This window comes from Ipomoea triloba, chromosome 3 (genome assembly GCF_003576645.1).
Source record: "Ipomoea triloba cultivar NCNSP0323 chromosome 3, ASM357664v1".
In the NCBI taxonomy this organism is placed as follows: Eukaryota; Viridiplantae; Streptophyta; class Magnoliopsida; order Solanales; family Convolvulaceae; genus Ipomoea; species Ipomoea triloba.
The window spans coordinates 15,495,245-15,519,791 of NC_044918.1; the positions used below are offsets into that span (position 1 = coordinate 15,495,245).

The 24,547-nt window shown below is 34.6% G+C and overlaps 4 protein-coding genes across 5 annotated transcripts; 2 read left to right on the plus strand and 2 right to left on the minus strand.

Annotated features, from left to right (window-relative positions):
- Positions 1-1,772: 1,772 nt before the first annotated feature.
- LOC116012545 lies at positions 1,773-15,222 on the plus strand. The gene is made up of 18 exons (XM_031252107.1): positions 1,773-2,222; positions 3,540-3,619; positions 3,951-4,001; positions 5,785-6,303; positions 6,396-6,653; positions 7,310-7,375; positions 8,105-8,284; positions 9,196-9,247; positions 9,343-9,609; positions 9,754-9,864; positions 10,233-10,424; positions 10,965-11,240; positions 11,876-12,532; positions 13,104-13,567; positions 13,659-13,719; positions 13,812-13,880; positions 14,112-14,495; positions 14,819-15,222. Exons 1-17 carry the CDS (start codon positions 2,013-2,015, stop codon positions 14,181-14,183), a joined length of 3,585 nt encoding a protein of 1,194 aa, XP_031107967.1. The 5' UTR covers positions 1,773-2,012; the 3' UTR covers positions 14,184-14,495; positions 14,819-15,222.
- Positions 15,223-16,318: 1,096 nt separating this feature from the next.
- LOC116012963 (E3 ubiquitin-protein ligase RNF126-A-like) lies at positions 16,319-16,783 on the plus strand. The gene has a single exon (XM_031252630.1). The coding sequence runs from the start codon at positions 16,319-16,321 to the stop codon at positions 16,781-16,783; it is 465 nt and encodes a 154-aa protein (XP_031108490.1).
- A 2,122-nt stretch (positions 16,784-18,905) lies between these two features.
- On the minus strand, positions 18,906-20,788 carry LOC116011781 (THO complex subunit 4B-like). 2 transcript variants are annotated; one of them, XM_031251191.1, is made up of 5 exons: positions 20,604-20,788; positions 20,386-20,484; positions 19,977-20,045; positions 19,709-19,896; positions 18,906-19,343 (listed from the first exon to the last, which is right to left on the minus strand). In XM_031251191.1, the coding sequence occupies exons 1-5, from the start codon at positions 20,724-20,726 to the stop codon at positions 19,136-19,138; spliced, it is 687 nt and encodes a 228-aa protein (XP_031107051.1). In that variant the 5' UTR covers positions 20,727-20,788; the 3' UTR covers positions 18,906-19,135. The 2 variants fall into 2 exon arrangements, with proteins under 2 accessions (XP_031107051.1, XP_031107052.1); XM_031251192.1 differs by having other exon boundaries at positions 19,211-19,323.
- Positions 20,789-21,814: 1,026 nt separating this feature from the next.
- Positions 21,815-24,244, minus strand: LOC116011738 (actin-depolymerizing factor 2). Its single transcript, XM_031251141.1, has 3 exons — positions 24,106-24,244; positions 22,292-22,557; positions 21,815-22,188 (listed from the first exon to the last, which is right to left on the minus strand). Exons 1-3 carry the CDS (start codon positions 24,106-24,108, stop codon positions 22,032-22,034), a joined length of 426 nt encoding a protein of 141 aa, XP_031107001.1. The 5' UTR covers positions 24,109-24,244; the 3' UTR covers positions 21,815-22,031.
- Between the last annotated feature and the right edge of the window lie 303 nt (positions 24,245-24,547).

The following is a 24,547-nucleotide window of genomic DNA, read 5'->3' on the forward strand; positions in this document are numbered from 1 at the left end:
CGACATTCCTGATATTTGAAACCAAGTCAACTCAAATGGATTAATCCAACAAGATATTTGCAAATCCAATAGGATGGCTCAAGTAACTGCTTAAACCTGAAAGTTTTGTCGGTTAATTTAATCATTCATGGCATAAACCTGAAAGTTTTGTCGGTTAATTTAATCATTCATGGCATACATCATTAGATTTTGTCGGTTAATTTAATCATTCATGGCATACATCATTAGATGACGTTAATGCATCGTGTTGAACTGTCGATAACTGTGCGTCTGTGCTAGCTTATGATTGACTATGTGTAACTTTTAGAAACGTGTGAAAGACTTCTGTATAAATAGATATTTCATGCATAGAACTCAGATTAAATTATACTCCGTAGTAGTTTGTACTATAACTAGCCATTCCTTAAGTGGATAATTATAGCAATATTACTATTCCTTATGCGATATTTTGCATGCATTATTTATTATTTATTGTCAAAACAACTCTTGATTATGTGCTTTTTTTTTTTATAATATGTATTGAACTTTATTATTATTTTTTGTTTATTTGTGTGTAGTTTATAATATATATAGAGACACACACACTAGTATTTTCTATGCGCGATGCGCACAAATAAGTGTCAATATTAGTACTTTATATTAAAATATTAGATTTATTTAGATTTTAGATATTTATATTATTGTAAATAATAATAATAATAATAATGTAAAATAGTTTTATAAATTTGATATTTATATTTTAGGAAATAACTAACATATAATTCAAATATATAATGTTAATAATAATAATAATAATAATAATAATAATAATAATATTATTATTATTATATTAAAGAAGATAAGAAAATATATGATGGATACATGTGCATGGAAAAATAGCGAAAAAGATAACATGAATTATAACAGTAGGGATATATTTGTCCAAAATAATGTATAGTACAACTATTATAGCATATTTTATAAAAAAAAAAAAACTTAAAGAAAAACAAACATAAAACTTTTCCTATAAAATGTATATACTAGTATTAAATATAATATTATAAAAATATAAATTATAAATAATTTCAGTCAAATTATATTAATGGAACCAAAGTATAAAACGAGACAAAGAGATTGCATTGTAATATTCAATAGCCAAGCATGGTTACAAATTATTTACTCATAAATATTTTATTCTTTACATATTAAGCACTAAAATTAGTGTCAAGTAGCTTGTAACTCAATGACACTTCTAACTCTCCCAAATGAGAGGTCACTAGTAGTAAAACTAGTAAACTAGTGTACTACTGACTCTGTTACAGAGTATAGTATTTGTTCATAGCAGGCTCGAACCCACTCTCCATAATCCAAGAGTCAACAATTACCTCCGTACATATCTCATAGCTACAAAGACAAAGAGTCAACAGTTACCTCCACTGAGGCAGGCTCGAACCCACTCTCCATAATTCATGTGAAAATGTTAACCGGGACACCGGGTGACACTAGACTACAAGGTATTTGGTTAATAATTTAGAAACTAAAAACGTAACGTGTATAAATTAAATCCACTGTTTTGACTATTCTATATTTCAAAGGACCCAAGTGCAATTTGCCCAAAAAGAAAACTAAAAAGTAACCAAATTGGTACTTAGCGCATGCCAGCTAAGAGATCCCCACCCATACGCACGAAAATAGTCATCAATCTCTCTACATACGAATACGGACGGATACGTATTCAGATTATATAATAATACATATACATCTTAAATACAATACGGTAATAAACACATCTCACACGCCGGTACTAATCTCTCCCTCTCTCGACACAGAAAAAGAAGAAGAAGAAGAAGAAGAAGAAGAAGAAGAAGACAGTTGTTTGAGTTGTCTCCTTTTTCCGTTATTCAAATGTAGTATTCGCAGAATCATCCAAACTCTGCTTCAGTTAAATCTATGTCACGTATAGATACGTATATCTACGCATGTGTACCGGTGGATTGTAGACACAGACTGTGAGGTTACGCATCGGAGTTCCGATGACGACGAATTATAGCACGTCCCGGAGCCCCGGGAGCTCGAAGTTTCAGTTGGGTGGGAGTGCGAGTCTAGCATCCAGGCTGAGATCGTCGTCGTTGAAGAAGCCGCCGGAGCCGCTGCGCCGAGCTGTCGCGGATTGTCTCTCGGCTTCCACACCGGCAAACCATGGAACCTCCTCCTCGGCCGCTGAATCGTCGCGGACTCTCCGGGTTAGAATTCGCACCGTTTCTGTTGCTTGATTTTTGTCTGTGTTCGAATCTCGTTGCTTGTTAGGGTATTTTAGTGTGAGATCTGGTCCTAATTTGGCTGTTAAGATTCAAATTTATTGGCTTGTATAGCTCTAGTCCTAGATTGTTTACGCTTTCGCCATTGGATTTGAAAAGATGGACGTAGAAATAAAAAGCTGAGCTTGGGGATTTTTTTTTTTTAAGAAAATGAAAACTTGAAAATAAATTAATGCCTTTAGGTGGAGGTTGCTAATTTTCTTATCTTGTTAGAATGTAGTCATTTCGTGTCTCTTCTGGGGGCGCAGAGATGTTTTCTGTTTCTATTCTATATGATACTGGAGCAGGAAGAGAAGAGGGAAATAAATAAATAAAAACAAATGCTTTGTCGAACACTCCACCCTTTCTCCTTGCAAAATAACACAATTTAGTCCTAACCTCATGAAATTTGGAATGATCTATAAGCAAAATGACTTAGTGAAAGGGGGAAAAATATAGACAAATAAACACTTATCAATTAGCTAATTGAAATCCTTGCTGTCTGCTTTCTCTTTAGTTATCTTATTTACATTTTGGTTTGTTGAGCATTTTGTTGCCTTTTATTTTTAAAGATTGTGTTTAGAAGAGCTAACTTAATAAATAGTCTCCATGTTATTGATTGAATTTTTGTTGTCGCCGTAAACTCCATATTTTTACTTTTTTTTTTTTTGCCCTAAGATCGTTACATTTGTTATCTAATGCCCAACACCTATTCATTATTTATGACGTTACAAGCAGAAGTGGTAATTTGTGAGGTTGTATCTTATGTGTCTATCCCGCAAAACTTATTAAGCTTAATGTGGTTGTCACATGCCATTTATGAGTTATAAGCGTTGTGTTTAATTGACCTTATAGGCTTATACTCCAATTGTTTTGCTTTGAGATTCAGTGTAAGAGGTCTTAGGTTCAACCCCTCTACCGATATGATGTAGAAAAAAAGCAATCTGAATTTTAAAAAAAAATTGAACCACAACTGGAATGCAATTGAAACTTGGACATAGTTGGCTCCTTATTGTGAGCAATTTAAATCTTTTGGATTATTATTGCCCTTGGATTGCACCATTTTGGCGTTTTCAATGAATTCTACATTTGTGCTTAAATAGTCATTTAAAGCAAATCTGAATGCTTTTTAAATATTAACTTCAGTTCTTAAAAAAATTTGACGGCTGATGGTCAGTAGACATGTTCTTTTAGCTTTAAGTTTGTAAAAAATGAAAACTAGCAAAATGACATTATTAATGATGTATATCTACTCTTCCACAGGATTACTTGGCATCACATCAAACAACTGATTTGGCTTATGGTGTAATTTTAGATCATACCCTAGCCGAACGTGAACGCAGGTACATATCTTAATTAGTTAGTAACTTATTTTATATGCTTTAAACCACCATAAAAAACGAGGAAGGATGTAGTTTTATCTATAGCTTGGATTTAGTTGGTCAATTCGCTTATTCTTTTCTCTTAAGTTTTATTCCAGATCCCAGGTGATTTTGTTATGAAGGTTTTCTGTTTTCTGGTTCTATTAGTCTTATTTAATATTCCATATGGGGGCTTATTGACAAAGTTCGTTAGCCAAGTAATTGAAATTCACAATATTTTTAATGCCTTTTTATGAATTAATCATTTGGTTATTTTCTTTCTTCACTGATGCTTTTTCCCCCCTTAAACCAGCCCTGCGGTGGTAGCAAAATCTGTGGCACTTTTGAAACGGTATCTTTTAAGGTACTTTCTTCCTATTACGGCATTTAAATGTGTAACATAAATAATTAATTATATGACACTACTAGCCTCTCAATTGATGTTGAACCTCCCTTTAGAACACATTGTGTTTGTCCAGATTATATTAATTTATCATTTTGCTATTCTGTAATTTTCTTAAACAATTATAATTTTTCCCATATTTGGTGAGTGCAATGTTTTTGGGCATCTTGCGGTGGCTTTAAAATGTAGGAGCTGTGGAGATAATGCAAAATGAGAGTTGTGATTGTAATGTACAAGGTCAAAATAATGGGCTCAAAGCATTGTTTAATTAGATTATAGTAATGAGAAATTGAAAACTGAATAATATTTCTGGTACTACGCAGTTCTGTGGTATCAGATGCCAGATCTTTTTTACTTTGAGCAAGAATTAGCTTGGGATTTGAAGTTAGTGTAAGAGTGGCATTCTAAAGGTGAATTAGGCCGCAGATATGATAATAGAGTGGGAAATTGGAGCAACAAAGGGAAAACTTAGATATATTCTCTAAAAACATTAGGTTTGTCTGTGGAAAATTAAAATAACAGCAATGATTGGGAACTTTTTCAGTTTTCAAGGCCAAGTACATATTTGTATGTATGTGCATCTGTGTGTGTATACATATATTGTATATTTGTATATATGTCTGTAGGTGTGTGTGTTTGTGTATGTTTATATTAATTAATTAGTTAATTTTCTTTTGGGAGTGTGTTTACATTTGATGGGAGGGGGACTGACGTCATAACTTCAAGGTGAGGAGGCGTACTCTTGGTCAGTTGAGCCAATGGTTAATGGCTTCTTTGAAGCTAAGTAATTATGGACTATTGCAACTCAACTTTTATTACAGCTGTAAAGTGGTGCAATATGTAAAGCTATTAAGTAATTTTGCAGTCATTTCTATTATTGCAAGCTAAGCTTATAATTTAAGTTTAAAAACTTAGCTAGCACAAGAAAGACCAAAAAAATGCCTCTGCTAAGTGCTAACACCACAAAATGCCTCTGCTAAGTGCTAACACCACAAAATGCCTCTGCTAAGTGCTAACACCACAAAATGCCTCTGCTAAGTGCTAACACCACAAAATGCCTCATAATGAAAAGACTAAAAGCCAATGAGATACCTAACTAGAAAAGGGATAAAAGTAAAATACCCTGATCAATTAGTTTGGGTAAATATTTGTTATATATGTCTGTAGGTGTGTGTGTTTGTGTATGTTTATATTAATTAATTAGTTAATTTTCTTTGGGAGTGTGTTTACATTTGATGGGAGGGGGACTGACGTCATAACTTCAAGGTGAGGAGGCGTAACTCTTGGTCAGTTGAGCCAATGGTTAATGGCTTCTTTGAAGCTAAGTAATTATGGACTATTGCAACTCAACTTTTATTACAGCTGTAAAAGTGGTGCAATATGTAAAGCTATTAAGCTAATTTTGCAGTCATTTCTATTATTGCAAGCTAAGCTTATAATTTAAGTTTAAAAACTTAGCTAGCACAAGAAAGACCAAAAAAATGCAAGTGCTCTGCTAAGTGCTAACACACAAAATGCCTCATAATGAAAAGACTAAAAGCCAATGAGATACCTAACTAGAAAAGGGATAAAAGTAAAATACCCTGATCAATTAGTTTGGGTAAAATTGAAGATTGATCAAACAAAACTTTACTAGAATAATTATTTTTCTATAGTCTTTATGAGAATCATTATCCTATTAAGTATTAACAATCTACACCTCTCACCATTATGATGACCATGCTGTTTCTTCTGTTCACTGCAGGTATAAACCAAGTGAAGAGACACTGCTACAGATTGATCGGTTCTGTTTAAGCATAATTGCTGAATGTGATATGACTACAAATCGAAAACTGGCACCATTATCACGCCCATTAAGTCAACAAAGTGGTGCATCAGCAGCATCTACCACTGTATCTCCTTTACCAGTGTCAAGTTTTGCCTCAGCTGGACTTGTTAAGTCCTTAAATTATGTTCGTTCTCTAGTGGCTCAACATATCCCAAAGCGGTCATTTCAACCAGCAGCTTTTGCTGGAGCACCTTTGGCATCAAGGCAAGCACTTCCATCGCTGTCACATTTGTTGAGAAAATCCTTCAATTCCCAACTAAACCCTTCAAATGTTAAAGAATCTCCAAAGAATAAAGAAAATTCTACTGTATCTGCGTCTGATTCACCAATTCTCGAAGAAGTTGATACCCTGGAAGATCATGATTTCATGGCAGTAGATGTATTTAAGTGGCGCTGGTGCAGAGACCAACAACTGTCATCAACTTTGCCTAATAGGTAGTTAATTTGTTTGGTGGTGCTACTGTTGTTAAAGTTTTGATTACTCACTTTGTTTGGCATTTCATGATTTTGGAAACCTAAACTTTCAGTGACCAAATTTTGAATCCCAAAGATGTTGGTGGTCATAATTTCCTAGAAGTAGGTGCCGCAGCTCTGCTTGTAGGGGACATGGAAGCCAAAATGAAGGGTGAGCCTTGGAGAATCTTTGGCAGTGCTGAAATGCCTTACCTAGATCAGCTATTGCAACCATCTTTGCTGACTACTGTCACAAATTCTGCCTCTGCTCGTGCACACTTAAGAGCAATAACAGCACTAAAGCGCTCTAAAGCAGGGCCTAATCAAATATGGTATATTCCTACTCAGTACCTCAAAGACTATTGTATAAATTTTTTATTCTTGTTAACTTGGCTTTATCATTGTTGTTGAAGTTGTCTTACTTTATTTAATGTCACTACAAGAACAAGAAATTTTTGTCACTTATCTTCTGTCTCTTCTTTTAGTTTTTGAGGTTATTAATAAGATTGTAAATTCTACATCCAGGAGCCTTATGCACTAGGGCATGTCCAGCAATGGTTGTGAACTTAGTGACTACATATCATTTATAGAATTAATTTTACCCCACGTTTGTTGCAACCATGGTTAATGTTTAATGTTTAAGCCTGTGATCATTAGGTTTGGTTCTAGTTCGAGACAAATGTTCTTAATTTAAATTGTTCATTGTATATCATGTAGTTGGTTATTATAGTTACGAATGGTTACTTTCTCACAAAGTATAGTTATTCTTATATTCTTTTGTTATGCAATAGTTTTACTTTAATTTTTTTGGTTCCACTCAAAAATGTTTTTGATACATTTTACGACACCTCAAAAGAATATTCAGATTGAAGTTTTGGGACCAGCTTAATATGTCTTATTTCATCCTCTAACTTCTTCAAAATTAGTCTCAAACAAAAATCATGTGAAATCTAATTTTACCTGTTCTTTTCTTATTCTAAATAAATAGGGAGGATTCTCCAGTGAGCACCTTCCGTCCTCGTGCTAAGCCACTCTTTCAGTATCGACACTACAGGTATCAAAAAGAACATTTCCTACACAGCTACAGCATATAATTACTTCCTGAAGTGTATTTGCTTAGACAGAAACAAGTGAGTGTTGTCCAAACAAGTGTTTTGGAGCTTTCTATATCTCACTATATAATTCATAAATGCTTTCTATTATAGTAGCTTGCATCTGCACTACCCAGGACAACATGCTATATTTATCCTGCCTTCATTTGTTGCAAGGGGCATGTGTGTACATTTTGGGTCAATACATTTGCAAGCATGTGTACCTCTTTCATACTTCCATAGTTGTATAATGGGAAAAAAACTGAAACTTCTTATTTTTGAAGAGAACATAAAACCCCTCCTATTTCTTTATTATGTAGATCAAGAAAAAGCTGTTTGATAAAAAATAGTTTTAACTGAGAAATGCCTCTTTTGAGAGTGGAATTACTTTCACAGTACCTTCTATTCCACTACCATGTACCACTATTTTTGTTCCATATGCCAATTTATTTCATGGTGCAAGATGTTTATTAACATTTTAGGGGATTACCGTATACATGCTAGATATGTGAAGTTTTGAATTTCTCTTCACTCATGTTTGCAATTGATTGTATATGTCATATACCATTGTATGGGGAATGTGTGAAGCAATTGAGTTCCCTTTCAAATATGAAAATTTTCTGGCTTGATTTGTCATTTTCTGCCTATCCTTCCCTCACTGTCTCTTACACTGAATGTTTGTTCATTGCTAGTGAACAACAACCATTGCGACTAAATCCTGCAGAGGTGTGTGAAGTTATAGCTGCTGTTTGCTCAGAGACTCCCGCTCCAAATGCTCTTTTCATGACTGCCTCATCTAAATTAAGTAACAACAGTGGGAAGCCATCAATAGATGTAGCTGCTAGTGTTCTTGTAAAACTTGTAATTGACATGTAAGTGCTGCTGTTTTATTTACACCTTGATTAGTACATATTTGATGACATGCTACTTCTCAACTCTAGTTATGTTTCTGTCTCTCTCTATTGTTCTCTCCCTGAATGGACTTTTCATACATATTGAAATTAATGATGGTTGTTTAATGAATTTGTCTATGTGCCACCCAAATGCCTTTTCCCCTCAAAGTGAATTTGTCAATGTGCAACCATATTAGGGACATGGCTTCTTAGAACATGTAACTGATTAGCTAGGGAAGGTATCATGCGCTTCTGGGATGGCATGTATGATTGTGTGGATGCTTCTGAATTTTGGCTTATTTTGTTTATTTCAAAATCTAAAAGTGAATGAGTGGTCAGTGCCTTTCATTGATTCATATGCTTATATTATGCCAAGTTCGGTCTTTCTTCTGCTATGGTCTTTTGGACTTAAGACAGTCTTTTTACTCTTCTAAAAAGTTATTGACAGTTGAATGTTCTTTACTACCAATTCATACTCAAACACCAAATCTAATTGCAAACTTTGTGATGTGCTTGTTTGTGTTAGATGTAGCATTGTAGCTTATGGGGAAAGAGGCTTTTCTGAAAAGAGCCAATTGTCAAGCATCTTGAGAAAGAGCTTTTTGCTTCTTGATTGAGTTTAAAAGCCTTTTTCTCTTTTTATTGTTTGGCCCAGCTTATGTTTTTTGGAGTATAATGCTCCCATAAGCTGTGGGCCAAAGACACATATTATGTGATCTTGTGAGACCTAAGATGCTGATACGAAATGACTGTCAAAGTGAAATGTTTGTGTGCTTACTAAAATCTTGGGCTATGTTTTTTACTGCATCCTTGAGTTAAAAATATCTAGTGCTGAAGTTAGTTCTGTTTTGTTTATAATATCTAAGGCAATCATTTCTTACCTTTTGTAGGTATGTTTTAGATTCTGAGCTTGCTGCTCCTCTTACTCTATCAATGCTTGAGGTGCTGCTTTTGTTTTCCCTTTCTCTTCTTTTTTAACTACCCCACCCTCTTACAATCAACTATGATTTAAGATTTTTTGTTCTTTCAAAATGCAGGAAATGATCAATGCTCCTCGGTTGGCATCAAAAGCTAGGGCTTTTGATTTAATTCTTAATCTTGGAATTCATGCCCACTTATTGGAGCCTCCAGCAGCTGATGAGGCTTCCACAATTGCGGAAGAATATTCTGAAGAAGCATATTTTGACTGCGAAACTCAATTTTCTCCAGAAAGGAAAAAATCAACAGGAAATTCTTCGGCTATCGATAAATTTGAGTGTTGGATTTTAGGCATTCTTTATGAGGTTCTTCTTCATCTTGTTCAGGTAGATTTGATATCCATACATATAAATGTGTTTTATCTATAATGTTCATAATGCTGTTGTTTTTAATGTTGAAGGAATTAATGCCCAATTTTAATTATTCAATGTCTTTCATGTGACAAAGCCTTTTTATATTACCATGTGCAGATGGAAGAGTGCGAAGAGTCTGTATGGGCTTCTGCCCTCAGTTGTTTACTTTATTTTGTGTGTGATAGAGGCAGAATACGAAGAAGCAGACTTAGAGGTCTTGACATAAGGGTGAGTCATTCTCTACCCTTTTGGTCATCTGTAGCGAAAAAAAAAAAAAAAAACAAAACTTGCATGAATTGCTTATAAAAAAAATAAAGAAAGAATTGCATGCAATTCCTTTATCAGATCTGTGTATTCACAAAAATCTTCAGTGGTAAAGTAAAAGATTCCTTCGTTTTCATTATATGACCTCAGCTTCCACATAATGTCTTTTTCCTGGTTGCAACATGCATCACTGCTTCAGGACTGTATACACCTGTAATTATATACTAGTCCATGTAGAAATTATTTGTTTATCCAGTTTCATCTTGCATCATGCAGCCTGAAAAGCATTTCTCCTTTGTTCTATTTTATGATATTTCTACTTCAATTTGCAGGTTGTTAAGGTACTCATATATGTTAGCACTAAAAACTCATGGGCAGAAGTAGTTCATTCCAAGCTTATTGGCATGTTAACAAATATGTTCTATGAAATTCCCGAAGAGTCTGATAAAGCTCTTTCAGCTATACCTGTTTTTCTTATTCAGCAAGTTGATCTGATTGGAGGAATGGAATTCATATTTGTGGAGGTAATTGCTCTAGCTATTATTGCAACTACATACATATTTCCAATAAGAAAGCTTTCTTTCATTGTGCCTTGTAGGACTTTCTATAGAGTCTAAATAGGTTAGACTATATTTAAGAAGTTTTTTGTTGTTGACAGAGGTGGTGTATATATAAATTTGCAAAACTCATCTGAATATGCTGCTGAGTTTCATCAGAAAAGAAGTCTGCTTACCCTTTGGCTCAAAAGCTGTTAGGGAACATGATTGGGCATTAGGAGTTATTTTTATTATTTACATACTGCTTTCTTTATCTGGTTAGTAGTCATCACGTATTAGTTCAATATATTTGTCTTATGCAGTCAGTTAGGAACTTATAATGCAGTGACATAATATATCTGGCATTAACCTAATAACCTTGACTATCTTCCTGCTCCCTTAAGGTCAAGTTTGAACCTCTGGATGATGGGTATTGGTTTATGATTTTTCTTTTGACCATAATTGCATGAAATTCTTGTTGAACATATTTAAATGTCACACTTACGTCTTTCTGATTTATAACTGCAGTTAATGCTGTCAAACTCCAGGGAAGAGAGAAGGAATTTATACCTGGTTCTTTTTGATTACGTTGTGCATCAAATTAATGAGGCATGCATAGTGGCTGGAATTTCTGAATATAGTGATGATGAAGTTCAGCCTATTGCAACGCTGCTTATGCGTGCAGATATACCTGAAGCCTTACACATTTCAATCAAACTCGGGGTGGAAGGTATTTTGGAGCTTTTGCAAAGATCTACATCTACTCAACTATCAAGATATCCTAATAGTGACCGGCTTATTACGGTAATGCTCATGTCATTTGTGTTTATCTACTTAGCCATTGACTTAGATGTGTTAATCTCATAGTGGAAGGATTTGGGGACAAAGTTGTGCTTCCTCAATGTTAAACCTGAATTATATATTTTACACTTCATCAACATGCTTTTGTTTTTGGGAGTAATTCATTTATGTTTTTAAAAATTAGATGTCCGTAAATTCTTTTTATGGGCCTGGCCTTGTAAAAGAGCTCTAGTGCTCCATTAATTGGCTTTTCCTATTGTGTTCCCCCCCTTTTGTGGTTTTGGGACGAGGGGTAGAGTGTTAAAGGTTGGAATTTTACAAATAAGGCCCTGAAGTGTATACATGGTAATTGACCAGAACAAAGCTAAGGCATAGATTGATCTATGCACTGACATTTAGCATTCCTCATGAATATTGAGTTATCTCCTACATAGAAACCCCCTATAGAACCAAATGAGCAAGTTAGGGAATTTTTGGAAATATGGTGATATTTGATTTATTTGCCTTCTTATATATATATTTTTTTGAATACAACTTACCCTATTACATTGTAGCATCTGTTCATCTATTACAACTGACCCTATTTGCCTTCTTATATAATCTTGGGAGTTGTCATCTGACTGTGTTTTCATTGACAGTTCTTGGAAAAAGTTGTTGAGAAACTTGAGGTGCTTATAAAGTCATTTACACATCTAGACAAAGAGTTCGCTCATTCAAGACAAATAACTAAATCTCTCAAAACTTTGAAAAGCATCGATGAAGTTTTACTTATCAAAAAGGGCATTGATGGAGTTTCTGGAAACAGTATTCACATGCAGGCGAAGCTCTCTTGGGCTACTTTACATTCTCTTCTTCATTCAGAGAGACAAGCTTGTCGTCATAATGGCTATCTATGGTTGGGTGATCTACTGATTGCAGAAATTACTGAGGCAAGGGATGCGAGTATATGGTCAAGCATCAGAAAGTTGCAGCAGAAAATTAATTCCCTTGCTAAAGTTAATGACTATTCACCAGATTTAGATATCCCCTTATCCATTTGGCTCATGTTTGGGATGCTAAAGTCAAAAAATAACCTTATTAGATTGGGATTCCTATTTGTTCTGGAGAGGCTTCTTATGCGATGTAAATTTTTGTTGGATGAGAGTGAAGTCCAACATGCGATCAGTGGTGAAGCTGTTGGAAATATACATGACAAGAGTCGCCTTGAGAAAGCAAATGCAGTTATAGATATTATGAGTAGTGCATTGTCCCTGATGGCCCAGTTAAATGAAACTGACTGCTTGAATATATTAAAGGTACTTTTCTCTGGAGCTATATTACTTTTGGAACACATTTCATTACTAATGCAATTGGTATATAATGTTGTGCCAAGCATTATGTATGATTAAAATGTGTCATATTTTATCTACATTCTGGTAAAAAATATTGATTGTACAAACTACTATAAAGTCATTTTCTGGTAAAATGTCTTTCTTTAGGTTAACTGTTGATGCAAAAATATCTTCAAGTATTTCTATTTCACCTGATAAAAAAAATTCCTTGACATCTACTATGTTTACAAATTGTCTTTTTCCGTCAAATCTCTCGCTCTCTCTTTTCTTTTATTTATTTATTTATTTCCATGTGTTTCATGGTGAAATGTTTGCTTTCTTCAATCTGTCAGCAAATATAATTTGGTTATAAGAAATAATATTTGCTTCAATCTTTAAATTGATTGACAAGTTTTTCAATGCCATGTGAAGTCCACACAAATTGGAATTCCTGTTGCTGTAAATGATGCTCAACCTTGTGTATTTATGCTGTTGATATTGTTGGTTAGTTTGTAATTTGATCATATTATTGCATTTGCGGGCTTTCATTGCACAGATGTGTGAAATCCTGCTGTCTCAATTGTGCCTTAAAGTTTCATCAAATGCTACAACGCCTGGTGCTAAAGACACTGGCTGGAACAAGAAGGGTGATACAGGGGAACTTCTCTCTCAGTATCTAGAGGAACCTTTCAGAGAAACAAGTACCAAACATGGCAAAAGTAAAGACCCTCCGATATGTGAAACTGCATCCATGGCAGCACTGCTTCTTCACGGACAAGCAATTGCTCCTATGCAATTGGTTGCACGAGTTCCTACTGATTTGTTTTACTGGCCATTGATCCAACTAGCCGGTGCAGCAACAGACAATATTGCATTAGGGGTATCTGTTGGTAGCAAAGGAAGAGGAAATGTTCCTGGTGCCACTTCAGACATAAGAGCTACCCTGTTATTACTTTTAATTGGTAAATGCACTGATGATCCCGCAGCTTTTGATGATGTTGGCGGGGAGCCATTCTTTAGGTAATTGTCTAGATGTATTCCTCTGATTAGATTCATCCTTGTTAAGTGATAGTAGCTTGTTTTAAACTTTTAATGCATGGGTACTTTTCAGGGCATTACTGGACGATATAGATTCAAGAGTTGCATATTACTCCTCTACTTTCCTTCTAAAGGCAAGTGCTTTTGTTGCTTTGCTGAAATTGAGCCTTAGCAATTAAATAACTATAACTGCAATGTTAATTGTCCTTTAAATGGCATTTTGCAGAGGAGGATGTCGGAAGAACCCGAAAGTTACCAGCGTTTGCTACATAGTCTTGTTTCAAAGGCTCAGCAGGTAAGAACACATTCAATGATTCTGTTTAACCCGATATGTCTGAATTTGAAAACACAAGCAGTCATTCACCCTGTTCTTCCTTTTCCACTGATGTGATGCTTAGCACATGACAACGTATACGTCCTTTATTTATTATTTCGTGACTATTGAAAGATTATTTAAATTTGTGTCGGAAAAAGAAGAAGTTTATATGATTATTACTATGGTCAATTTATGCTGTTCCTTTTGCAGAGCAACAACGAAAAACTGTTAGAGAATCCTTACCTCCAGATGCGGGGCATACTGCAGCTATCAAGTGACTAATCCTATACTCTTTTCTCAACCTCAACAATCTGCCAGCTGAAGAATCTCGATGTATTTCAGTCATAGTGATAGCAAAAGCGTAATAGATCTCACGCTGCACATGATTAAGCACAATGCAGCTTTTCTGGAAACAATTTTAGAAATTCCAACTTCTAACCCAATTGTGTGCACACCAAAGGACACAGTTAAGAAGCTCCATATTCACCCCAAGTTTGAGGGCTTATGACATATTTCAAGAGTTTGTTGGCCAAAATTATGATAGGGATGCTGTTTGACCTTCCAATGGAAGCTTAACATCGAGGCTATCCTCAGGTACTGATTATTTTCTCTAGTAGTTATGAAGTATAAACTTACGAATCTTCACTTCCATAATTTTTTTCATCACTTCCTTCAATATCAACCTTAGAGAAATTCTACCGGACATATAAGCATGGCTATGGTACTTCGTAGTACCAAAGTAAAGAGTATTATAAGTACTAAATTGAAGAATATGTATCAATGAACATGCTTTGGTGGGCTACATTTGATTAATTCGTGACGAGGGAGCAATGGATATAAGTTATGAAAGTACATTAGCGTGTTTAATGTCTGTGAATATCATTTAGTTGTTTCTGACCCTGCTCCCGATACCTCAGGTGATTGTATACCAACTTTTAGGATGATAGCAAATCTTGTACAGGAAAAATCATCGGGCATCCATATTTTTCCCCGAGGAGGATGAAGACGATGGTGTTTCTGGAACGTGTCTTAGTAAGTCGCGTATGAAGGTTTTACTCATCAATCAATGCAACTAAAGTTTAAAGACAGCCATTAGCGTGTTTGTATGCTTCTTGTATTTGCATGTCTTGGTAGTTTTTTTGTGGTGAAAATTTTGCAGGGGTCCATTACTAGTGTGGTAAATAGTTTTTTTTTTTTTCCCCATATTTTTAATGCGTGAAATTTTGTTTTCTTTGTTTAATTGGGATTCATCCCCATAGGTATGTTGTAAATTTTTTGACATGTAAATTAATCACATAATTTATAAGTTACTACATAGACATCATGGGACTTTATTTTTATTAATCTATTTATTATGGTGATACGTCTTCAAATAATAGCTGTAATAAAACAGTCTAGGGCTTTACGCAACAAATCAGCACAAAAACCGGGAAACCATTTTTTTTAATTATCAAAAAATTATGGCTTTATTATAGTAAAGGATATTATGTAGCTTTAGGATATGATCAATATAGATTTTTTTAAATTTTTTTTATGACTTTTAGAGAAAGCACAATAGAAGTTTTTTATACATGGTCTCGTTATTTGGATGTCAAAATCACTATTGAGGGTAGGGCTCAATCTGGTTCGAACAGTCATATTTATAGTGTATCATAATGGTTTGTTGGGAGATTTGGCAACAAAGAAATTCTAAAATATGGCAAAATGGTGCAATTATCCCTGCTTCTTCGACTATTTTAAAAGCCAGAAATTAATTTTCTTTATGATTGGAAGGCAGCGGCAGAGAACAACTTCCCAAATACAGCTAGCAGAATTCAAGATATAGGAAAGTGGCTCAAACCCCAGGCAGGATATCTTAAGCTTAATGTAGAAGAAAATAAACAGCAATAACCAATCAAACCCTACGAAGACAGATATCAGCCCAAAAGATTTTCTTTTTCTAATCCTAAACCGACCTGGATTCGTAGAACACCAAATTAATCTTATAAATTTGCCTAATCTTAAACCGACCTGGATTTGAATTGAAGAACACCAATGTAATAATCCTATAAATTAACATAATAATCTTCACCTTCACTATCATCCATCTATCCTCTCTTCTCCAACACATCACTACAATCAACTAATCAATTAACACCATCATGGCAGCGCACAATAACTCACCCAACTTAGGATTCTTGCACCGTCGAGGCACGGTCAGGCTCTCCTTTCAAACCAGGCGGTCATCGGAGATCGACCCCGGTTTCGTAGAAATAGAAGTTTCTTTGAAATTCAAATACACATTTCTCGGGACCGGCGGTGAGGATGGATACAGCTATCAGATGAGTCTCGGCGAGTCAATCGTTTCCTTTCCTCTCAACCACCGCTCTTCCGGGTTGCACCTAGAGAGTTATTTGGGAAACCAATTTCACCGCTAGATGGAGGCATTGTCTCCCCGCGTTTGCGGCATCCTCTCCCACCATATTGTGCATTCTGCGCAGCGAATTGGACTCGTCAACGGCGACGGAACGGTAGTTACAGCTTCTATTGAGATCCTGGACCGAGAACGACCGCCACCTACTGAGAATAATGATGTCGATTTTTTTCCTCACCATGATATTTCATCGTCGAAGCCGAGGAGTTTGAGCACGGAGGAGATCAAGAAGTTGAAGGAAGAGAGGTTCGAGAATGGCGTAGATGAATCATCGATCTATCCTGTCTGTTTGGAAGAGTTCTTGGTGGGAGCGAAAATTTCGCCATTGCCCTGCTGCCACGTCTTCCACCATGGCTGCATAGCTTCATGGCTGGAAAAATCTGCAAGCTGCCCTATTTGTAGATTTGATGTCGGCCAATCATTTGACAACAACTTAATTGTTTCTATAAATGTAGTTAATATGTTTTAAGAGGTTTTTGAATTGTAGTATATTCAGTTAATATTTCAATATATTTGTTTGTAAATATTAATTGCTTATTAGGCTTATTACACAGGTTTTAAAAATCTTTTTTCCTTATATTATATTAAACGCAAAAACTTATGTGAAACCGTCTCACCAGTATTCATGACGGTACGGTCTCATCTATGAGGGGTGGGATCTTATTAATGATGTCAAAGATTTTACAGGGGGTTTGGTTACAGGGAATTTCAATTTCATTCCACCTAATTCTCAAATTGCAATTCCCTTAATTTATTTATTGAAATTAGAATTTCATGCTCCCACTAAGTATTTCAATTCTATGTATGATTTTTAGGAAGAAAAATATATATAAAGTTAATTCCAGAAATGGTCCTCCGACTATGTTGATTTTTCAAAATTAGTCATCGACTTTTAATTTGGGCAATTTAAGTCCCTTGACTTTCAAATTCTTTCCAATCTTGGTCATTTCGTCAAATTTTGGTTAATTTGAGGTCAAATGAAGGGGTAAAATTGTCCGTTCACTTATATAGTGTATTATTACTCGTATTTCTTCTATCCTATACGCTATATATTTGAATATAATCTCAGTCGAATAGACTTCGACTGAGATTATATGACTTCGATTGAGACTTCGGTTGAGATTGTATTCATATATACAACATATAGGATAAGATAAATACGAGTAATAATCTTGGAGCCATGTATTTAAAAAAAAAAATACATTGGAGCCTTGTTGATTTGTATTTGTGTTACAACTAAATTATTTTTCTCAGTAGTTGTGTTTGATATGAATTCAAATGTATCAACTCAAAAGTATTTATATAGGTACATGGATGGAAGATATAATTCTAGTATATTAATGATAAACCACCGTTTAGAGAAACGATGCATCTTCAAATAATAGTTGTAATGAAACAGTCGGTCAACAACAAATGTGAACTAAAGTTAATTGAAATGTGAAAGGGTTTTAATCCAATTTGGAAAAAAAAAAAAAAAAAGGTAAAAGTCTAGGGCTTTACGCAACAAATCAGCACAAAGACAGGGAAACCATTTTTTTAATTACCAAAAAATTATGGCTTTATTATAGTAAAGGATATTATGTAGCTTTAGGATATGACCAATATAGATTTTAAAATTTTTTTTTTTATGAGTTTTAGAGAAAGCACAATAGAAGTTTTTTATACATTGTCTCGTTATTTGGATGTCAAAATCATTATGGAAGGTAGGGCTCAATCGGGTTCGAACAGTCATATTTATAGTGTATCATAATGGTTTGTTGGGAGATTTGGCAACAAAGAAATTCCAAAATATGGCAAAATAATGCAATTATCCCTGCTTCTTTCGACTATTTTAAAAGCCAGAAATTAATTTTCTCTGCTAACAGATGTATTGTAAAAGTATTGTAAAAAGGGCCCAACCGGTGACCTCTTGATCTGCAGTCAAATGCTCTACCACTGAGCTATGGACCCTTATTGATAACTGTTTTATTTAAATGTTATTTATAATATGTTCTTTTGTGGAGAATTCAGCTTCAAATCCAGTAAGCACTATTGTTTAACAATGTAGGCAACAACTGCCTGGGAAAGAGAAGAATAAGCAAAATGTATTGAGAAAAGTTTGTATCTTCTAGACTTCTAACATGAAAAGTTTGTAGTCCAGTGGCATCAAACCCTTCCCTTTATACGGGAGGTGGTGGGTTCAAGCCTCAGTGGAGGCAATACTAACTCTTGTGTTTTAATAGGTTGAGAAAGTAGTTATGAACAGATACTACATTGTAATAAAGTTAGTAATATTCAAAAACAAAAAAAAAAAGACTTCTAACATGAAAAGAATAAGGTTAGAGCATTTATGGCTACCATTTTGTCACTCACAATGAGAGGTATCGACTATTGATAAACTTTGGTCGCGGTTAATGTATTTGGTAAAGTTAGATGTTTACTATTAGCTATTGAGGTGTAAAAAGACTTATAAGGACATGCATATATTTTATAAAAATAATTCTTTAATAAATTATTATATAATATTTTTAATTAAAAATTAAATTAAATAAATATCATAAACAAACAAATAAATAAAAATAATTGTCAAGAAACTATATCATGCTATTCTTGCCTGAGAAATTGAGAGTCATATGAACTATACTAATACAGTATCTGAGACCAACTTCCATACAATGCAAAATAGCCCATACCTGCAGTATATACCACACTATCCAAGTCATCTTAAACTCTGGTTTCTAACATAGCAGAAGAACTAGCAGCAGGGTCATGAACAAAACAACAGCAGTGCATCCATCATCATATCTGATAACACACACACACACACACATATATATATATATCAGGCTTGTTTCTTAGCATCTGAATGATACCTATCCAAATCAACATCTAGTTCTGCAGTAGTGGCATGTCTATGGTGGCTTCTATCCCTCCAGCCTTCATGTCCATGAGGCCTAAATTGTGGGTCCTGTGCTCTACTGCCAGAACCCCCAGCCCTTGGCAACCTACTAGACTCACCTTCTTCATATCCTGAAAGGTTTGGTGGTACACTGCTCAAGAATTCAAAATCTGACTGTTAAAACAATGATTTTATTCAAGAGTAATTAAGACCATATATGTCAACAGGCCCCTCTCTCACAAAGCAAATTAACAATATAATAGCCAAGGCAAGGTATGGAATTATGAATTTCAGTTTGTTGTCAAAGGGTAGAGGAGTAGAGAACTGCAACACTATCCCAACATTTTGTCATGCTTTAGGGCAGGCATTTCAACAATGATATTCGCATCCAAGGTAGCACGGAAACATAAAACAAAGAAACGGAACACTAGAAACAAAACACTAGAAACATATATATGTATAATGTGTATATAAGAAACACCAAATGTGGAAGATGAAAGATTAAACAAAGCTTACAACTGAAAAGGTGTGATTGGTAATGATCCCAGAAAAAGACGAGGCAAAGGCACAGGGGCAGGGGCAATTTCAACGTGCACTCCAACCTCATCAATCTTAATTGGTCTCCCATCAAGGGGTACATTGTGGAATGTCCTCATGGCTGCCATAGCATCTGAGCGGCGAAAGAAAACAACCTCTCCAGTTCCCTGTGACAATTATATTATATTAACCCCTAACAGATTATTGAACAGCTTCAAAAAAATCAGTTGATAAATCATCAATATACCATGGATCTGCCAGTCCTGTCATAGTGGATTCCAAAATTTTGCAAATGGCCAATCTCTGAAAACAGTGTCTGCACACAACCACATAAACACCAATTTTTTATTCCCATTTGATAGGTGGAAGCTTGACTAAAGCTATTTTTAATTCATTTTTCATAATGTTAAGTTTAGTATTAGTACATAAAACTTACAGTATATATTATTAAATTTAAAAAATAATTTTAAAACACTAAAGAGAATAAGTAAAACATGATACCTACAGAGGAAGTAAGTATGAACATTTTAGGGGCAATGTACATATATAACAGTGATATATGCCGTTTGAACAGTAGTGTGGAGTTTCACAAAGATTTTCACGGTGTGTATGAATAAATTGCAAAAAGAAATGAAGAAAATAGAGAGAGAATTTACTCTGATATCTTCGTCGGAAACGCTATATGCCAAGTTGGATATATAAAGCTTCCTCCCAGGTTCTCTACCTTGCCTAATATCCAATGGATTTTGAAATCCCTGCAGTTTTAGTTTCACGTAAAGGTAATGCATAAGCTAGCTGAAAAGCATACACGATCGATATACAAGGTGAGAAACTCAGATCGAAGTCCGAAAGAAAATGGAGAGAGAATGCATACCACATGATCACCGGCGGCTGGGAGTTCCCTGGAACGGCGAAGGCCTCGGCGAACATGAACCTGGTCACCGGCGGCAGCTAGGCTGGGATCAGGATCCTGCACGCCGGGAGAATAATCCGCCATTTTTGGAAAAATCTTAGAGAGAGAAAGGAAGAGAGAGAGAGATTCTTGCAGTTTTCTGAGGGAGTAGTGCTCCCAGTGTTGCAGTGCGCAGGAAGAAGGCCAGCGAGCTGAAGGTTTAAAGCATGGGAGTACTCAAATTACTAACTTGTCCTTCATGTGTATATTTAATTATTACTGCTGCAAATTAAGAAAAACAGCTTGTAAAAGAGTAGAAGTCTGAGTGGCACTATGGAAATTAAGATGAAAGATCAGGTTATATTCTTACAAATGCTTGGGGCTTTTGATTCTTTCAGTTATATTTTTGCATTCATTTATGATGTACTAGAAATTTAAATTTTTAAAATCAATATAATGGTACTTGTTTCATCATTTGGCCTAACTTTTCTGGCATTTTTTGTAACAATTTTTTAGTTTGTCAGAAACTTCCTAATTTCGAATGTTGGTATTTACGAGTTTTTATTACCAATAGACTTTAGAAAATGCATTGAAAAAGGTAATTTGTGACTAAATATGACTGATTTTTTATAAAAACAAATAAATTTTATAGTAATGCAGATTTATATTTTTGCACTAGATAAATCTTGCTCATATACGAAAAAGATAAATCACACACAAAAATAAAGACACTAGGCTATAGATGTTTATGATATTTATAAGTTTCTCTCATAGGTTGCATTTCATCACCTCTAGTTTAAGAAGGTACATATTTTTTACTTTTTTCATATGATTACTACATAATATGCATCCTTCACATTATTTTTTCGTATAATAAATAGGTTCAGTGTCAAATTACAATCATAAATTTTCAGGTTAAAAAAGTTATGAGCTAAAATAAAAAGAACTCTTCAATAGTAAAATGAGTTATGAGCTAAAACAAAAAACGCAGGGAAAAATAAATAAATTTTCATAAATTTCTTAAGAAAATTATGTCTAAGCGAATACACTCACTCATAGAAGATGTTGAAGCATCATAGCTTATGAGTGGGGGTGGAGGGGAGGGAGTGGGATGGGTAATATAGAAGGGTATTGTCAGTCAGTTGTGCAAATTAAAGTAAAAACTAACATCAAAGTTGATGCACATAATCTCCTAAGAAGAAAACACATCACAAATGAAGAAATCTCAAGACCACATGAATAGCAATTAGTGTATGCTTAAAAATCATTTAAGTTTCTCGTCAGAGATGAAGCTTTAAAAGGTTTGACCCAACAGCATATCTAACCAATTCTACTTCCCAGCATAATATAAACATTAGACATAACCAAAGAAAACTTTATGGAGAGCTCTCCATTTCAGTGCACAGCAATTCAAATGCAGCCGGCTCGGCTTCTGATGACATCAAGGCCCATTTCAGTAGGGTCAGTGGCTTGCAACTCTATCTGGATGCCATCGAGCTCTCTCTTGAACCTATCTTTGGAGCTTGCATAGATCATCTTGCTTCTCACCCTAGCTATATCGGGTGACCTTCAATCATCGGAAGGGTAGAGGTCAAATCCCAAAGAACTAACAACGAGATAGTATGATAAAAATTTAAGTAATGTGGACCCTAGAGAATTGTATATATTACCAAGCAATGAAGAAAATTCTGCTCTTCTGGCAATTTTCCTCAGTTACAAAATCAAAGTCGTAGACAGCATAGCGACACTCATCTGCAGGAAGGCTGGCAGTGAAGTCCTCATAGCTTTGTGCTGGCTCACCAAGCTTTTCTACAATCACCTGCTTCTGCTTCTCTTCAATCTTGAAAACTATGAAGCGGAAACTTCTTTTTGCCTTCAGTTCTAAAAACTTCAGCTTGCAGTCATCATGAACAGCCATCCCAGATGCTGCGTTAGCCTACAGTTTTGTATGTTAAATCCATCATTAATGGTAAACCAACACAAAGATTGGGGAACACTAGGAAATTGGCGAATAAGACGATGAAAAATAGCATCTAACAGTATTAACAGTTGCCACTTGCCAGTTGGGCATCATCTCATAGATATAACTGTGTTTATACCATAAATCCATAACAAGATCATTCATGTTAAACAATGCTAGATTGTAAGCCTGAGGCATTCCTACTTCAAACTCATTCAACCAACAAAAACATTATCTGCTCTAGATGTGAAAAAAAAAAAAAAAAACTAATTAGCTAATACAAACATTTTATATAAGAAAGAGTTGTGATTGATCCAAATCACTTCATACTTTCATAGGCATGCTGTTAATCATGAACTTATAATTGGAATTTCAGGAGTTCATTATTATCTTTTGAAATGTAATGTTTGTAATTTGTTGTGTGAAGAATCTAGACCTCTGTATAAAATGTGCTCTGTGGTCTTTTTAAACCTTTTATAGCACTTAGTATTCCATCCAACTTTTGGCCAATAATCATCCCTCATTCAAACCAAAGGGAAATAAATAAATAACATAACATAACTAATTGAGGCCTAATTTTATTTTTCATTTTTTAAGTATAAACATAAAGTCATAAACCATTAGTGAACTATGATCTAGAATTGAGGCATTTAAGATAATGTCATTTGACGGTTTGGCCCTTCCACCATTCTTCAACAACCATCCCTCAACCCCACGAACAAAAGCAGAAAAAGGTAACATAGTTGAGCCAAACAGAAATAATACATGGTTGATTCATCACCTCCATGAAGTAGAGTAAATTCCATGCCTAGCAAGCCTAAAATGAGGCCAAAATTTATATTTGTTTTTGATGAGTAATGATTTGTGTTCTAAGCATAAAATATTAGTGAACTATCAACTATAACTGAGATCAGAAGAGAGCTTCTTGCTCTAATTCTCAGCTGGCAGGCAAATCTGCTGGTTGCAATTTAAGGCCATAAGTAGCCATCAGAGTGGATAACAAACATCTATGAATCTACGATTGAAGCTCAATATGTAAGAATTCTAGTTCAAAAGCATGCTTAGTTCAAGAGGGCAATATGAGAACCCAATTACTTTATTTTCTGATACAATTCCTTCACTTCAGCTTAACATCTACCTGGAGACGGTAACACTATCCTTAGATACACATATAACAAATTTCAGGAACCCTGTTAAAATTTCCAAGGATAATTTTAGACTTTACGATCTAACTATAACATGTAATGCTTAGCCACAAACAAGCTTAACCTTCAATAGTCGCCGAGCACATGAACAACTACAAATCGAATCTAATCCAGGGAACACGAAATCAATCCAATCCAATCCACAATTAATAAACTTCACAAAATTTCCACTCCAAAACTAATTCGATCGTGCATATTATTAGCAGATTCAATAAAATAGAATGAAAAACTCGCCAAATTAATCTATCAAATATTGAATTAAAATAAATGAATAAATTTCATAGGCTGTAATGTGTCAGTGTATGTAACGATTACTCACCATGACTTCAGAAGGAGCAGAGAGATCGATCGATCGAGGAAATCTAGGGTTGAGATAAAGGCGTGGAGAAGATTGCAATTCCGATGGCGAGACCAGAGATATAGAGATAAATGAGGACTCTCGCTTTTCTTTATTTATTTAAATACTCCGTATTTTCTGATCTATATTCCTTTCAAAATTCTTTTTTTTCTTTTTCCGTTTACTGTTTTGCCCCCCCTCTCTTTTTTTTTTTTTTTTTTTTTTTCATATTGAAAGAAATGAAAACAAAAGAGATAATGTTTGATTGAAATAAGGGAATTATAGACGAAATGAATTGTAATTTGATAGTAAACGAATAATGTGAAAATAAAATATGAATTCAAATTGCATTATTTGGTATGAAGGAATAAAATTATATTTTGAATCCTTTCAAAAAATTATATTTCAAATAAGAAGGAAATAA

Bases quoted from the DNA above. Each gene is read 5' to 3' on its own strand.
- LOC116012545 (XM_031252107.1), top strand. From the start codon at position 2,013: ATGACGACGAATTATAGCACGTCCCGGAGCCCCGGGAGCTCGAAGTTT. The intron at 8,285-9,195 runs GTAAGTGCTGCT...TACCTTTTGTAG, and splicing joins GTAAAACTTGTAATTGACAT to GTATGTTTTAGATTCTGAGC. The intron at 13,881-14,111 runs GTAAGAACACAT...TTCCTTTTGCAG, and splicing joins TTGTTTCAAAGGCTCAGCAG to AGCAACAACGAAAAACTGTT.
- LOC116012963 (XM_031252630.1), top strand. From the start codon at position 16,319: ATGGAGGCATTGTCTCCCCGCGTTTGCGGCATCCTCTCCCACCATATT.
- LOC116011781 (XM_031251191.1), bottom strand. From the start codon at position 20,726: ATGGCGGATTATTCTCCCGGCGTGCAGGATCCTGATCCCAGCCTAGCT. The intron at 20,485-20,603 runs GTATGCATTCTC...CTAAAACTGCAG, and splicing joins CAGCCGCCGGTGATCATGTG to GGATTTCAAAATCCATTGGA. The intron at 20,046-20,385 runs GTAAATTCTCTC...GGTTGTGTGCAG, and splicing joins TTTCCGACGAAGATATCAGA to ACACTGTTTTCAGAGATTGG.
- LOC116011738 (XM_031251141.1), bottom strand. The intron at 22,189-22,291 runs GTAATATATACA...CGATGATTGAAG, and splicing joins AGAATTTTCTTCATTGCTTG to GTCACCCGATATAGCTAGGG.